The following is a 16,053-nucleotide window of genomic DNA, read 5'->3' on the forward strand; positions in this document are numbered from 1 at the left end:
CACTTAGTTAAAAGTTGATGCTTAATACATGCTAATAATATCCAGTTTCTGTGTTTCAGTGTGTGTAATCAAATTTATGTATTTTATATATTTGGCAGAGTAGTTAATCTATTTTAGTAGTGATTTAATTCATTATGGTTTATAAAATACTTTGAAAACAATTTTAGTCCATCTCCTGTACTTGAATGGCCAGTGATGCCTATATGGGTATTTATTAGAGTTTCTCCTTTGGAAAATACTGTAGTGTTGAAAATACGATTTCACGACAAGTGGGAAATAGTCTTCATTTGGCAAAGCATATTTCATTCACGTCTCTGGAGGCTAAAGGTTGTTAATTGGTGAATTTAGAAGGACCTTGAAGGCCTGTCTATAGCACAGGAGGCTAGAGCTCCAATGTTTACCTTGCGTGTCATGAAAAACGAAAATGCTTATTTCTATTCTGCTTTGTATTTTGGCACCATTAAAACACTCAAAGCGTATTATAATTGCAAATGGAATTTGGAATGGTGATGTGTTCTGGAAGTGATGTAAACAGATTGCATTGAAAAGAGCGCCGAGCATGCAGCACCACTGCAGTAAGCTTGTCTGTCTTTCAGGTTGACCCCCTGTTTACAGTGCCAGCACCACCGCCGCCGATTTCCAGCAGTCTCACGCCTCAGATTCTGCCCTCCTACTTTTCCCCATCTTCATCCAATATTGCAGCACCGGTTGAACAGCTTTTGGTTCGGACTCGTTCCGTGGGTGTCAATACGTGTGAAGTCGGAGTAGTGACAGAGCCAGAGTGTCTTGGGCCCTGTGAACCCGGGACCAGTGTGAATTTGGAAGGGATCGTGTGGCATGAAACAGAAGAAGGTAAATACAATTTATTTTTATCTATTTTTCCCATGCCCTCTTCCTCATGATGTATGTGTGTCCACCTGCAAGGGGAATTTGCTGTCTGGTGTTCAGAGAGGACAGAAAAGTGGTTTCTATGCTCTCTCGATTTTTGTTGAACTAAGAGCTATGTTTCTCTTTTTGTTCATGGCTGCTTTTACATTCACGATCAATCTGGTGTCCCTCAAAGTGGTTTTCCGCTTTAAGCGCTAACTTGGCAGGACTGTGAGAAGCAGGGTGAAGGTTACCCTTTCTGCTAGGAGGTGTCGTGGAAATCAGAATGGGACATAGATCTCAAGTTCATTTCCTTCTTGGTTTGCTAACAGATCTGTCTCCGTGTGGGTGTCGTGGTGTTGTTGAGGCTTATATTTCCCTTCTGAATCGACACAGGGTTCCTGCATTTAGCAAGGGCCATTGCTGTCATGTGACTGTGGCTGGTTGGTGCTGAGAGCTAATGAAGCCAAGGTCAAAGGCTTAAGCCCCATTTGAGCCAGTCAGTTCTTTTCTATGGCTGGAAACATAGCACCTTCCCGGCCCCTTAACCCAGCAAGCCCTCTGGCAAGTGCTATTCTTTAGTCACAAGAGAACCCAAGGTGCAAGAGAAATGGATCAGGGTGAATGTCTCATTGCTATTGGAAATACACATCAGGTGTATGTTGTACTGACAGTGGATCCAGACCATGGTTGGCCACATCTCACATCTCATATGATCATCAAATAGAGCGTGTTTCAGATGGCCAGTGTCCTTGACAGAGGCCAACAGATAATTACAAACTGAATATCAAGGAGAGAGCTGCATTGCTCTCTCACGGGGGAGTGAGTAGAGGAGAGCACATAAGAAAGAAGCATGCCCCAGGGTACACCAGGGGACCAAAGGAAAATGAAAAACACAGGGGAAACATATTTTCCTCTGAGCTGGATTGGTCAAGGATAAGGAGATGACTGTTGTCAATATCATGGTCTTTCGGGAGAGGAGTTCAGAGCAAGGATAAGGGTAACAAGAAGAATCTGAGACACAAAATCATTGTTTAGGTTCCTCTATATCAAGGGGAAAAATTGAGGGCTGAAACTCAAAGGAGAGGAAGTAAAATATATGCTAAAGAGGCTGAGTTGATGGGAAAGGAGACTATATTGGGGGTAATTGTTGGCAAAGAAATAGTTGGGAGAAAATAGTTAAGAACAGTGACCAACTAGGGAATGAGAATAAAAATGAAGACTGAAAATCAGGTGACAGGTGTAAGCATAACGGTCAGAAGGCAGAAAACAGCCCAAGCTGTTTCAAGATAGCAAAAAAAAACTTAAGGGGAAAATATTTGAATTCTACATATTACATTGAATATACTCTTCTTGTAGGATGGATTTGATAAGTAGATTAAAAATTTTTGTGGATAGCATCAGTAAGGAAAAAGCAAGATTGAATTATGTAAGAAGCGACCAGAGAAAGGGAATGAAAGCAGTAGATACGGGGAGCTCTCTTATTTGCTCAAATGGAACTGAGCAACAGTTAAAATTTACTCTTGGTTTTAGAAATTTGGGGGGTTTTGGGGCTCCTTCCTCTTTGTACTTTTAACGGGAAAGCCATTTAAAACAGAACTACGCAACCACATTGGGAGGAATTGATGTCAGAGGAGCGGGAATTAAACCTCTCCCGTCTTGCTTGCCTGTTTAGACCCTGTTCAGTGCAAGGGTTCCATGAGGGGAGACGGCTTCTCCCTCATTGCCCGTGGGTTGTGCACAGTGCATCTTCCCTTAGATTTTCCCTAGAGCAGAAGTGGTGGATAAGAGCTTGAGACTGGCATCTTGGAGAGAAAAGTATAGAAAAGGCATCAAGACATTAATAAGGTGAATTAGTAGAGGTGCTGACTTTCAGGAACAAAAAGATTTGGAGAGAGTAAGGGTTAATTCCCATCAACTCGAAAATCAGATTTTCTTGTAACTTGGATAATTGACTCCTTAGGGTGAAGCACTGTCTCCCCTTTCCTAGACATGACTTGGTGCCCATCTGTATAAGGCTTGTCATGATTTTATTTATTCCAGCATGTGATAGGACAGCTTCCCGCAGTGCGACCTTCCTGCATGGTAGATGTTGTAAAATTAAATTGAAAATTAAAAATCCAGAAAGTTTGTCGTTCTGGAACAGCTATAAGGATTGGGTTATTTTTCACTGTGCTTAGGAGTCTGCTGGGTTTTGCCTTTTAACCTTGGCCTCTAATAAAAGATGGGATTATTTAGGGGGGAAAAAAAAATCTGTGTTTAAAAACTGTAGCGGTATGTGAGTTGATCAGGAATTCTGATACTCTGGGCGTGTGCTTAAAGAGCTTTCATCATCATTATTATTTAGGAGTGATGTACATAAGCCCTCCCCGTTTTCTTCCTGTTCTCTGAAAATCCGTCTCCTGAGTCTGATGTAAGTGCTCTGATCCACTGTGATCCATGCTTCCCTGTGGGTGGCTTCCCTTCATTCATAGGGCAGACCAGTTGCTTTAGAAGCTGTTTAGGCACAGCGGCGGAGCCCTCAGCAGCTCCAGCCTCCTTTGAATTGCCTCACATTTTCTAGGATTTGGAGTGTGTGGATATTTACTGTGGTGACAAGAAGGAGATGGGGCTGTTAATAGAGTTATTCTTGCTGAATAAACTAAACTTCTGACCTCCATAGAATTTAAGAACTCGCCTTCGTAGAGGCTTGGGTCATTATATGTGTGTTTAATGTGTAACCATTTTCAAGAGCATTCCGTTTGCATTTTTTTTTCGGTACAGTGTGTTTAGAGCTCTTGTACCGATTTAAAAATTAAACCCACTTGACCATTAATTTTTCCCTTTCGGGAAAAACAAAGAGAGAAACAGAACAAACACATTTGGAGCCACTTATTTGGCAGAGCTAAAAAAAAGATGGATTTGGGGGGAAGCGAAGGGAAAGTAAGCTGTGGCTGTTTCTAGTATAAGTTTTCCCTAACAAAGAGCGTTTGTAAAACTGTCAGTTGCCTTTGACTAACGTCCTATAGATTGAGTTGAATAAAATCTCTTCCTTGGTATTTTCATTTTGAAGCTATTGTGTAACTGGTAGTGTTTTTCACAGACCCAATTTATGTGCATTCACACATATGTGAAGTTTGTGTGTGTGTGTGTGTGTTAAGATCCTAGAAGTCTTAAAAGCTCCTACCTGCAGTCTTTGGGGGAATATTGAGTGTACTTGTGATTTCGTTGGAAGGTGGTAGGAAGAGCAGAACTGGAATATGAAATCCCCACTAGGTACCTAATTGTTTCTTAGGCTTGGAATTCCTCATTTGAGGAGTATTCTTTTAATCACAGACTTTCCTGCTTGTATTACTGCCGCAAGTCCATGAAGTCCTGGTTGCCTAAGAACCAAACTATACTTGGGAATAACGTGTTAGGAGAGAAGTTCCCTCTGGAAATAATTAGTGGGTTTCAGATCATGCTTAATAGTAGAGAAAAACTATTACTGCATTTGGATGTATAGTTATTCTACTCTGATCTTTCTTCTTTAAGGTGAATGCATAGGAGCAATGACGTATTGTACAAAATTACTCGCAGATGTTAGAAGGAATTTCCTTAGCATTTCATTCCTGACATTTGGGACACACATGCCAGTGTATAGTTATTTGTTTGAAAATTTGCTCTTTGGGGAAGGGAAAAACAGAAAGAAAACATGGTGTCTACGGCAATGTATGTAAATACCTACGTGTTGAACTTGGCTTTTTAGCTTTCGAGAATGTGTTTTCCTTTTGATTCTTACTGAATCCTGTTTCTTACTGTTTTGGTTTTTTTTTTTTTGCCCTCCCCGAGAACATACTTGTTTTGGTTGGGTCCATTATTCATTGTTATGATTGTTGTTTACCACAGCTCTGCCATTCTGTCCTTAGGCAAAGCCACTGAAGAAAAGGAAGTGAGAGAAAGAAAATCGGTATTTGCCAGTGATAGTGATGTCCTTTTAAACATCTGTAGGTTAGAGATAAGTGGTTCTCAACTTTGTGCCTGTGAATCACCTGGAGGGCTTTTAAACCATGCTGATGCCCAGGCACCATTCCCAGGTATCTCTGTGGTCTGGGCTGGCAACTTGGTCTGGTTTGGTGACCTGCCATTGGTGTTTTTTCGTATGTCCCCAGGGGCTTCTAATGTGCAAACAAGGATGAGAACCATTGTCTCAGGGGAAAGAGGGGATGTCCTGGCCCTTTGCAAGCTGCTCAACTTTTTCCCTTTAAGGAAGTCACATGTATTATTGTCTCATTTTCTCAGGTATGACATGGACAGAGACACCTGCCATGTTTACCTTACAGGGTAGATAATGTCTGTCAAGCTGCTGTGGTGTGACAGGTGAGCATAGCTGTTTAATGACTGTGCTAATGAGAAAGAGGGTCCAGCTTTGATCCTGAACATGAACTCCACACAGGTTTTGAGGGGCTTAATGCACAACTAACTGGTGTACCACTCGTCCTAATTTATTAGCACGGTGGGGTGGACCTTAGTTTGTTTCTCCAGTGAGCCAGACACTGTGACTTCATCTCTGTGTGGTCTGCTGAGTTATTTTTGAAATAGTTCAGAAACCCAGAGTATTAAGGAAAGTTGATAAAAGTAGCAAATAAGAGATTGTATTCAGAAAACATTGAGAGTTTTCAGAGGGGTTGATGGGAGTACAAATGATAACTTACGAGAAAACACCTAGTGTGAGAGGAAGAATGCTTGTTTATGTCAGGTCCTTCACCTGATGTTCTGTGTGTTTTCTGAGGAAAGAAAAGTGATCTTGAGAATTCATGTTTGGATTAGAGAAGTAAATGATTCTCTTTTAAACCATCAGAGATGTTCTTAAATTCTTCTGCTTTTTCTGCGTCTCCAAAGTCATACAGAGGATAGTGTTTAACTGTGCAGTAGAAGGGGTTTCAAGCTAATTCATTAAAAAGCAAATGATCCTACATAATTGACGACCGATCTAATTTTTGGTATTGTTATTCCTATTCTGCAGTACTTACTTACCAATCTTTTTGAAAAGAGAACATTCTTTTTAAATCTTGATTCAAGAGATTAAGTATTAATCCAAGCTTACTTTGTATTTTTAGTGACTGAGCATGGAGTTGGTGCAGTACTTTAATGATTGAAACACTACTGTTTGTTGAGATAGTTCGCAGTGATCTTATAAGTTCAGCTTTGACTCACAAGGGGAATAAGATGCCCACTTTCACTTCTGCATTTCATTACCTGCCGTACCAGGGATGATTACAGCCGTGCAGTGATGGGGAACTTTAAGAAGGCTGATGGGCAGGCTCCGTATCAGTACTGTGCTCAGTGGACATAAACCAGCCCCTAGGATGTGAGTTTGGCAGGTGAGCATAGTTGTTTAATCACTGTGCTAATGAGAGAAAGGGTCCAGGCTTGATCCTCAGCATAAACTCCACAGAGGTTTTGAGGGGCTGAAAGAACTACTGGTTACTTCCGCTCTGTGTATCGTGCTGGGCGTGCTTGCTCCCCCGTGACCTTCCCGGGCCATCTTGCAGTGGTGGTCACTGATAAAAGTATGGATTGTTTCTTCAAATTCATCACCATTGGTGGTAGAGCAGCTCAAAGGATGCCCCTTCCACGGTGTGCAAGTGTTACTCATTTTCACCTGCAAAAGGCAGCCCAAATAGAAAATCAGATCCATATGTTTGCTGGACCATATGCCAGCTTAATTACCTCTGATTATTCTGTGTACAATGGTGAAAATTTTTTTAACAAACTATAATTGGTTTGATGATGTATATTATAAACAACTACAAAGCTCATATCACAATTTTTTTTTGAAGAGTACTGAAACTAATGTTACTAGCTTCATAGAAAAATACAGAAGGTAAAAATGGAGGCGAGGTCTTCACATAGTAGACACTCAATAAAGATGTGTTGACTGAAGGAGAGCGTAAGGAAGGGAGGAGGGAAGCATTGTCTGGGCCATTTTCCTGAGTTTTGCTTTATGCTTTCTTGGACCTGTTTTATGCTTTTCTGATGAGGTAATGTGGCCAAAATCTGGATATGATGAGTGATTGTGCGCTGCTGAAAAGCCATAACACAGACAGTCACTTCACCTCTTGTTATTGTGAAAGATAACCTGCTATCAGGTAGGATTCAGCTTAATGTTTTTGGATCAAACATTTGTTCTTTTGTGTTATTTGTATATGTATTTTGGTGGTGACATTAGGTGTTAAGTAATGAAGTGGTAAGTTTCAAACTCGCTGTATTAAAGGCATTTTGTTTCCCCTTTTGGTTGGTTGATATTGTAGCTAAATATAGTCCTGTATGTGAATACAGAATGTAAAACATTTTAAACTAAACTTTTCTTAGGACTAAGGTATATATAGTAAAAGATTTCAGAAGTTGTCTTACAAGATTTGTGGGTGTGTGGTATTGTCCTGTGTGCTTGTTTATCTTTTCCCTGTAAAGGAGTTGGTAAAAAAATCTGAGTCTTAATATTATAGTGACTCGGAACTGAAGATACTATTTTCTAATTACAAAATTCACACAGTCTCATGGGTTGCAAAGAATAGCTGTTGGCCCATCTGGATTAAAATATGAATTAAAATATTCCATTGACTTTTTGAAATACAATTTTTTATACCAGCTTCTCGAGCTATAATTTACATAACATACAATCCATCCGTTTAAAGTGTAAAACTTGATGGCTTTTTAGTGTATTCAGAGTTGTGTAACCATCACCACAATTAATTCTAGAACATTTTCTTTACACTCCAAGAAACCCTGTATTCATTAGCAGTCACTACCACTTACCCCAGTTCCCCATTTTGTAGACTTTTACATCTTTGTCCTTACCTGATTCTTTGTTGTTTTTATGTGTAAATATGCGTGTTTTATGGATAAGAGAAAGGCTCGTTGAGCACTTACTCTGTGCCAGGCACTGTGCTGGGCGTGCTTGCCAGGTAATTTCCTTCAGTCCTCAGGACAAAATCCAAAGTGAGCTCACTCTCATTATATTTTATTTTTTAAAAAAAATTTTATTGGTGTATCGTTGATTTACAATGTTGTGTTACCATGTTTTAAAAGAGGAGACTTAGAAAGGGATTCACCTGTGCAAGGCAGCACACCTGGTGAGGGAGTTTGAACCTGTAGTGGTTGGACTTCTAAGAGCCCTGGCTCTTCACACCTCCTCCTGGGCGTTCTGGATTTCTCTCACTGCTCGAAAGACCCTGTATATCTCTCAAAGTGCTCTTTGGAGAGAGGGAGTAAAAAGTGATGTAATAGCTGGAGTTTTTATTTTTAAGTGTGGAATGATAGGAAATTCTTTATAGGTCTAGCGTCTGATTTTGGCAGGAGTCATTGAATCAGCTTCAGCTGGGTTGCTGTATACAAACCATCCCTTTCAGCCCCACTATGCTGTAAGCTTCCTTAGTGCACAAATCCCATCTGTTTTGTTCACTGTTGGATCCCCGGCGCCTGGCACAGAGTAAGTACGCCATACATATTTGTTGAATGTTGAGTAAATTCGCAAAACAAAGTGATATGGTCTTGATACCTGTTTAAGTTTGAATAGTGTTGCTTTCTACTCAGGAATATGCTACTTTTAAATTAAGTTTGGCCTACACAATCTGGAAAATAGAGTTCCAGAAATCTTCTTTGTCACTGATTTTTTTTAAAGCCATTATAAAATCTGACAATGTTTCTATTGTATTTCAACTTCCAACCTTGCTGTTATTAGACTTATTTCCACAAAAAAGGAGAAACAAAATATTTGGCGTGCTTCTTCCCTTCAATCATTTACATCCTCAATCTGGTTTTAATTTTTTGATTGTAAAAGAAATACATGGCCATTTTAAGACATTTGGGGGAAAGAAAGAAAAAAGAAGAAAAAAATCTTCTATGATCTCACTATTCAGGCAAGTACTTCAATTTGTTGATTTCTCTCTTAACTTTTTAAATATCTATTTAAAAAAATGTAATGGAGATCATTCGGTAGTATACTTTTGAATATTCCTTTCTCTTCTTTTAATCTTAACATTAAAAGATAAGCATTTCTGATGTTATTAAAATACTTTCTAAGACACATATTACATTGATATAAAATATTACATAAAACGGACGCAAAAAATTTAAATTCCTCTCATGGCAGCTATTTACATTGCCTTCAACTCCTTAGATAGCTGTAGGCACTGCGTCTTTGTGCATGAAGTTTTTGTATTGTTTTATGGACTTGCGATTATTATGCTAGCATCAGTTTTCAAGAAGCAAAATTGCTGAGGACACAGGACACAGGCGTTTTTAATGCACTGGAAGACATTAACCACTTAACCACTTTCCCAAAAGGTTGAACCGGTTCACACTGCCGGGTGGAGTGCCCTCCTCGGTTACCTTTCCCAACTGTGGCCTCAGTGACATTTTGATGACAAAAGGCATGAGGTTGTAAGTCAAATGCATAGCTTGCAGTGCCCATATCCAGGGTCCTGTCCTAGACAGAATGGGAATGGGACTTTCCCCTTGTAGTAAATATCAAAATGGTCCAGCCTGAGGAGGCAGGTGTGCAAGTGAAGTGATGTTCCCAAGAGAGCGTGCCGCCGGGGCTTTGCCTGGTGGAGGGCTTTGCTCTGGATGGAGGGAGCTTCCGATTTCACTCCTGCTTGTGTCTAGAATGACATTTTACAGCTTTTTTTTCCCCCCAGTGAAAGAAGTTAAAGAGGCTTTTAGATCTGAGGAATTCAAACACCCAGGGGAGAAAATTAGCCTGTCAAGCATCCATTCTGAACTGGGAGGAATCTAAGTCACTCGTGTTTCTGTCTCTGCAAACATCTTTCTTTTGGGTTCTTCTTCTTCAGAATGAGGACAGGCGAAGGACAGGATCTTTACAGGAAAACCTTTGCGCCACATGATTTGTTGATAACATATAGTTTGTCACTTGCCATATGCCAGCAGTTTTTGGATTTCTCTGTGGCACACCCCAGCCCTGCCCTGCCCCCAGCATTCCATTTCCTCTCATAGCCTCTTCCCTTGGCAGCCTCTTGTGTATAGACACAGCAGGAGGAAGAACTATCCAGGTAGTTTTTAAAAGTAATACCTACCAAAGCATTCCCATATGTACCCAGGCCTTCTGTTTTCAGAGAAGTTTGGCTAATATTTCCCAGGCAAAAGCAAACTAAGCTGTAGGGAGAAGGAATAGCATAAATTGCAAAAAAGCTGTTCTCAGCAAAGTTGGGGGAATTAGGCTCATGGGCACAATTACAGAGTAACCAGCGAAGTCTGATGGAACAGCCTGGAGACCCAAGGGGGGGGGGGTGGATAAAAAGTGATATGAGGCAGGCAAGACCCTTACTGCTCACTTGATAATTGCTTTTAACTGAATAGTAACCCGAGCAATTATATACTCACCACACCCATACATATATTCATTTCCTAATGATGCCTTCTGACTCAAATATATATTTGAGACACTTTCATAGGATTGCAGTCCTCGGGTGTTAGAAGTATGGCTGTCTCCTTTACATGGCACGTGACACATTTGGCAGGCCTGAACAATTAAACAGTTTTGCCCCGGGAACTTTAACATTGCTCTGCCAACACCATGTAATTAGCATCTCATTTATGTGGAAAACTCCTATAATTAGCCCTATTATTCTTCTAGAGAAACTGGGGTCCAGACAATCTAAATAAAGTGGCTGTGTACCCTTTCTGGATTTCTAGATTCTACCTAAAATGATCAGCCTTGCCTAGTTTTAAGTCTGTGTTTGTTGATGTATGTGTGGATGAATATAACCAATTATTTTAAAAATATGCTAAAAGGCAAATAAACATTTGCTTGTCAGTTTGAGGTTTTGACTGAAATGTGGGAACTCAATTCGGCTTATAGAGGGAAATGTTTTTAAAAAATTTAATATTCACCAAATATTTTTACAAAAATACCCCAAATGTCATTTTCGACTCCATATTTCCTAACAAGAAAAAAAAAAAAAAAATGGCCCAGCACTTCCCATGCGTCAGAGGCGGTACCACATGTTCTTCTGGCTCAGTGGGCAGCCTGTTCCCGCCAGCCCTTCAGGGGCTCACACGTACATCTGCACCGTTGGTATGTTGCCATGTCGATGTCTTCTTGGTATCCACGTTGACAGACAATTTTTGAAGGAAGTCAAGTTGAAAGAGCTGACTACGGAGAACATTTAATGTGTCTTTTTTCGCCTGAGTATCAGCAGAGACCGACTTGTTTAAAGAGAGCCAACGAATAAATAAATAAATTTAAAAAAAAAAAAAGCGGGGTGGGGGGGCGCTTCCCTGGTGGCGCAGTGGTTGAGAGTCTGCCTGCCAATGCAGGGGACACGGGTTCGAGCCCTGGTCTGGGAAGATCCCACATGCCGCGGAGCAACTGGGCCCGTGAGCCACAATTACTGAGCCTGCGCGTCTGGAGCCTGTGCGCTGCAACGGGAGAGGCCGCAATAGTGAGAGGCCCGCGCACCGCGATGAAGAGTGGCCCCCGCTTGCCGCAACTAGAGAAAGCCCTCGCACGGAAACGAAGACCCAACACAGCCAAAAATAAATAAATAAATTAATTAAAAAAAAAAAAAAGGGAGCCAACGAAGACTGCTTTCCACCATGTTCTGCAGCTTCAGGAGGAGACCCAGTAGCTCTTCAGAATATGAAAAGCCACCCAGTTCCAGCCAGTGCTCTCAGAGAGCTGCTTCTTACCAGCACCTCGAATATATACATACGGCATTCTTTCTAGTTCAAACAAACCTGTAGAGGGTGGATGCTGGAAGAGCAGCAGAACCATCATTGGGGTCAAGGGCATTGGCTGGGCGCTCTCTGAACCTGGAACCGGGGCGGCTGCAGTAAGCAAGCGTGTGAGAGGAGCTCTGAGTTCCAGAAGTCTTCGAATGGTCAAGGGCAGACAAGTTAGGAGGCCATAGACCGGAACTGGGACAGGCTGCTTTGCAAAAGCACTAGTACCATGTTGTTGTCTCTTCCTTAAGACCTCTGCTTGGTACGGTGACTGAAGGGCATTATACATTCACAGGGAGTTCTAAAAAATGTGAAGTGCTAAGTGGGTAGTGGAACAGATGACCCGATTAGGGGAACGGGGGGTCCGTTTTCAAAGAAGCAGAATGCAGTGAGCTACTTAAAATTATATTGACTGCACATTTATCTTCAGTGATTCAGAAGGAGACTGTTAACCTCAAACCCTCAGCCGGTTACTAGAGAATCTCTGAAGTGTATTCCCTCTAGGACATCTCACTTCATATCTGGCTTTTGAATTAAATACCTTCTAAAAGTAAATATCATCGGTCGTAGCAGCCCACCTTGCATTTTCTTGCAGTAGCGCATTTCCAAGTATGGAATTTCAGCGAAGCGTGACGTATGTTGAGTGTGACTGTGAAGTATTTGAGGCTGTGGTCAGCACCACCATCCCCGTTTTCTCAAAGCGAGGAAACTGGAGTCTGGGGAAATTTATGACTGGGGTGGAAATCAAGGCAGGGTCTAAAGGAGAATCAAGTGCCAGAGTTCCAGTAGCTTCAGTGATGGCGTGGGGAGGAATCTTGTCTTGCCCACATACCCTCACCTCAAGGTTTCAGAAGGATATGGGCTGGACCGTACTGAGCTCCTGCTCTGAGGAGTCATTCAGCTAACCCGAGTTCTCTGGGGTCTGGGTTCTGGCACGTTGAAAAGCCCTTTTTGCTTCACGTTTGACTCCCACCCTGATCAGTAGAGTCAAGCTTTACACTACATTTCACCCAAGGGAGATGCAGATCTCTGCCAGAGGGGTAGCCCACCCTTCACTTGGGTGCATTTACTCAGGGTAAATGTTTGCATATTTTGGGAAGTAGAAAGAGAAGTCTGGTGTTTAAAAAGGAATATTAGGGGGACTTCCCTGGTGGCGCAGTGGATAAGACTCTGCGCTCCCAATGCAGGGGGCCCAGGTTCGATCCCTAGTCAGGGAACTAGATCCCACATGCATGCCGCAACTAAGAGTTCACGTGCCACAACTAAGGAGGCTGCCTGCCACCACTAAGACCCGGTGCAACCAAATAAATAAATAAATAAAAATATTAAAAAAAAAAAGAAATATTAGGAAATTGTCAGGGAGCCGAAATTTGTGGTGTTCATTCACTCTGCAAATTCTGGCAGCTTCAGCTTGTTATGATTCAGTGTTTAGTGTCATTGCCCTGTTTATTTCATTGTGATTATGAATGAAAAGTGACAAGGGATAGCAGGAGTGCCAGGCCTGTTGGTAAGCATAATGTGATTGATTAGAACCCAAAAGAGGGTCAGTTTTCAAAGAAGGCAGCCACAGCCTTTCTTCTGTTGCACATGAACTTCTTCTTTTTTTTTTTTTTGGTTACTTGAATAGTGAAAAGTATTTAGAGTGACAGTACCTGCCTAAAAAAGTATGTTGAGAGGCTATGTGCCTTTATAGTCCCCCATGATAACTAAACAAAAGGAACATTTTTATACTTCATACGAAATACTGTGTATCAAGATTTTCTGGAAGGGCACAATTGCATAAATCAAGAAACACCTGTAATATTTTTATTAAAAATTCTCCTTTATCCTCTTGGCTGCAGTGGTTCTGATACCTGTCCATTTAGCAGATTTTTAAAAATGTATCGTTGCAGAACCCTCAGGAGTTCTTGGTGTTGCAGTTTGTGTCGGCTACTAGACAAATGGTTTCTGAGAAAAGACGTGTGACTAAACCATGAGAAAAACCAGATTAAAACAAAATGGTGTGATTGCTATAACTTTGGGGATGCTAGAAGGTATTGGTCTTAAGAGCAAAGGGAGACTAGTTGAAGGGAAGAGGAAAACTATGTGCCTGTAACTAACAATGGTAACTTCCACTTCCCACTGTCCCCATTTGTTATAAAAGTGTACCTGTATATAATGAACTAATGAAGTTCTTTGAGAGTGTTTGTTTCTTCTTCAGCTTTTCCTAAAATAGCTCTGGTTCACTGTGAAAGCTAATGTATTTTACATAAGCTAAATAATATGATGTAGTTCAGAAATGCCTTTGGACTTGTAGGGAAGCTTGACAAGGTACCAGGGAAAACCAGAACCCTAGAAAATAGCACTAGACCAGGTATCAAGAGAACCGGGCTGTTGTCTCACTTTCCTCCTGTGTGAAAATGGGGGGCTGGGGTTTAGAGTACATTCTCTCTTGAAGATACCTGAAGTTTGGGGAGCAAAGGAACGTGAATATCTTAGAGTGTTCGTGCCAGAATTATTTCGGACTTAAAGGATCCGGAACAGAATTCTTAGGACACAGCCTTGATGGTATTACCCTTAAATCACCCTCTGGGTTAGTGCCAGGTTCTGTTGAACAGGTAGGGATGGCCTGAGTCTCCAGAAATGAATCTATTTACTCAAATCATTTATTTTTATTGAACTTTTAGCAGTTGTGCAGATAAAGTGGAGTCTGGTCTGAGTTTGGCTGACATTTATTTTATGCTCTGATACACTCCAAGGAAGAATGAGCACGTTGAAGATGTTATCTGATAAGATTCCTAAAAGGTAGAATCCTCACAATTTCATTAGCAGGTTTCAAGCCCTTGGTCATTTGCCTGCCCAAGGTCCAACAACTTCTAGCTCTGCTCTATCTACAGCTGGTTAAGACTCCCTAAAATGCCCAGATGACTGCTGTGATATAGAGAATGGATTGGATGCATGAGAGTAAACACATACATGTAGTTTAATTTAATTTTTCACTTTTTTTTTATTATTGAAGTATAGTTCATTTAAAATGTCGTGTTAGTTTCTAGTGTATAGCAAAGTGATTCAGTTTTTATATATATATATGGTATATACAATGTATATATATCACATATATACATTGTATATATATTCTTTTTCATTATGGTTTATTACAGGGTATTGAATATAGTTCCCTGTGCTGTACAGTAGGACCTTGTTGTTTATCTGTTTTATGTATAGTTGTTTGTATCTGCTAATCCCAAACTACTGATTTATCCCTCCCCCACCCCCTTTCCCCTTTGTTAACCATAAGTTTGTTTTCTGTGTCTGTGAGTCTGTTTCTGTTTTGTAAATAAGTTCATTTGTGTAATATTTTAGATTCCACATATAAGTGATATCATGTGATATTTGTCATTCTCCTTCTGACTGACTTCACTTAGTATGATAATCTCCGGTCCATCCATGTTGCTGAAAATGGCATTGCAGTATTTCATTCTTTTTTATGGCTGAGTAGTATTCCATTGTGTGGATGCACTTTCCATGTGTACACCACATCTTCTTTATCCATTCATCTGTTGATGGACATTTAGATTGCTTCCATGTCTTGGCTTTTGTAAATAGCACTGCTATGAACATAAGGGTGCATGTATCTTTTTGAATTAGAGTTTTCTCTGGATATATGTCTAGGAGTAGGATTACTAGATCATATGGCAACTCTATTTTTAGTTTTGTAAGGAATCTCTATACTGTTCTCCATAGTGAGAACACCGGCTCACGTTCCCACCAACAGTGTAGGAGGCTTCCCTTTTCTCCACATCCTCTCCAGCATTTGTTATTTGTAGACTTTTTGATGATGGCCATTCTGACTGGTGTGAGGTGGTACCTCACTGTAGTTTTGATTTGCATTTCTCTACTAATTAATGATGTTGAGCATCTTTTCATGTGCCTATTGGCCATCTTTATGTCTTCCCTGGGGAAATGTCTCTTTAGGTCTTCTGCCCATTTTTTGATTGGGCTGTTTGTTTTTTTGTTATTGAGTTGTATGAGCTGTTTGTATATTTTGGAAATTAATCTCTTGTCGGTTGTATCATTTGCAAATAGTTTCTCCCTTTCTGTAGGTTGTCTTTTCGTTTTGTTTAGTTTCCTTTTCTATGCAAAAGCTTATAAGTTTGATTCAGTCCCATTTGTTTATTTTTGCTTTTATTTCTTTTGCCTTGGGAGACTGACCTAAGAAAATCTTTTTAACTTTTAATCTGATTATACATGTATATAGTTTAAAAAGCAACATAGTTCTCCGAGGCCCATAACAAACCCAGCAGTTTCTTGTTCCACCTTTCCCTCACCCAGCTCCTCCTTGCCTGAGGCAACTAACTACTTTCAGCTCTTTTCATTGATATTTTTCTCTATATTTTGAAAGCAGTTGTTTACACGGCTATTTCTTATTTTTCAGTTTTAGGTTTTTTTGTATTAACTTCTTAGTATAGAAGATGATTCAGCTCTCTTACTCCCCTCCCTCCC

General features: G+C 40.6%; 1 protein-coding gene across 1 annotated transcript in view; it reads left to right on the forward strand.

Moving 5' to 3' along the window:
- Nucleotides 1-16,053, forward strand: part of ZNF608 (zinc finger protein 608) — a 101,169-nt gene that overhangs the window by 42,053 nt on the left and 43,063 nt on the right. Inside the window, exon 2 of the mRNA XM_082455525.1 lies at nucleotides 597-852. Coding sequence (XP_082311651.1) covers nucleotides 597-852 — 256 coding nt within the window. The remainder of the gene's footprint in view (nucleotides 1-596; nucleotides 853-16,053) is intronic.

Source organism: Balaenoptera physalus (assembly GCF_965194825.1).
Source record: "Balaenoptera physalus genome assembly, chromosome: 3".
Classification (NCBI taxonomy): domain Eukaryota; kingdom Metazoa; phylum Chordata; class Mammalia; order Artiodactyla; family Balaenopteridae; genus Balaenoptera; species Balaenoptera physalus.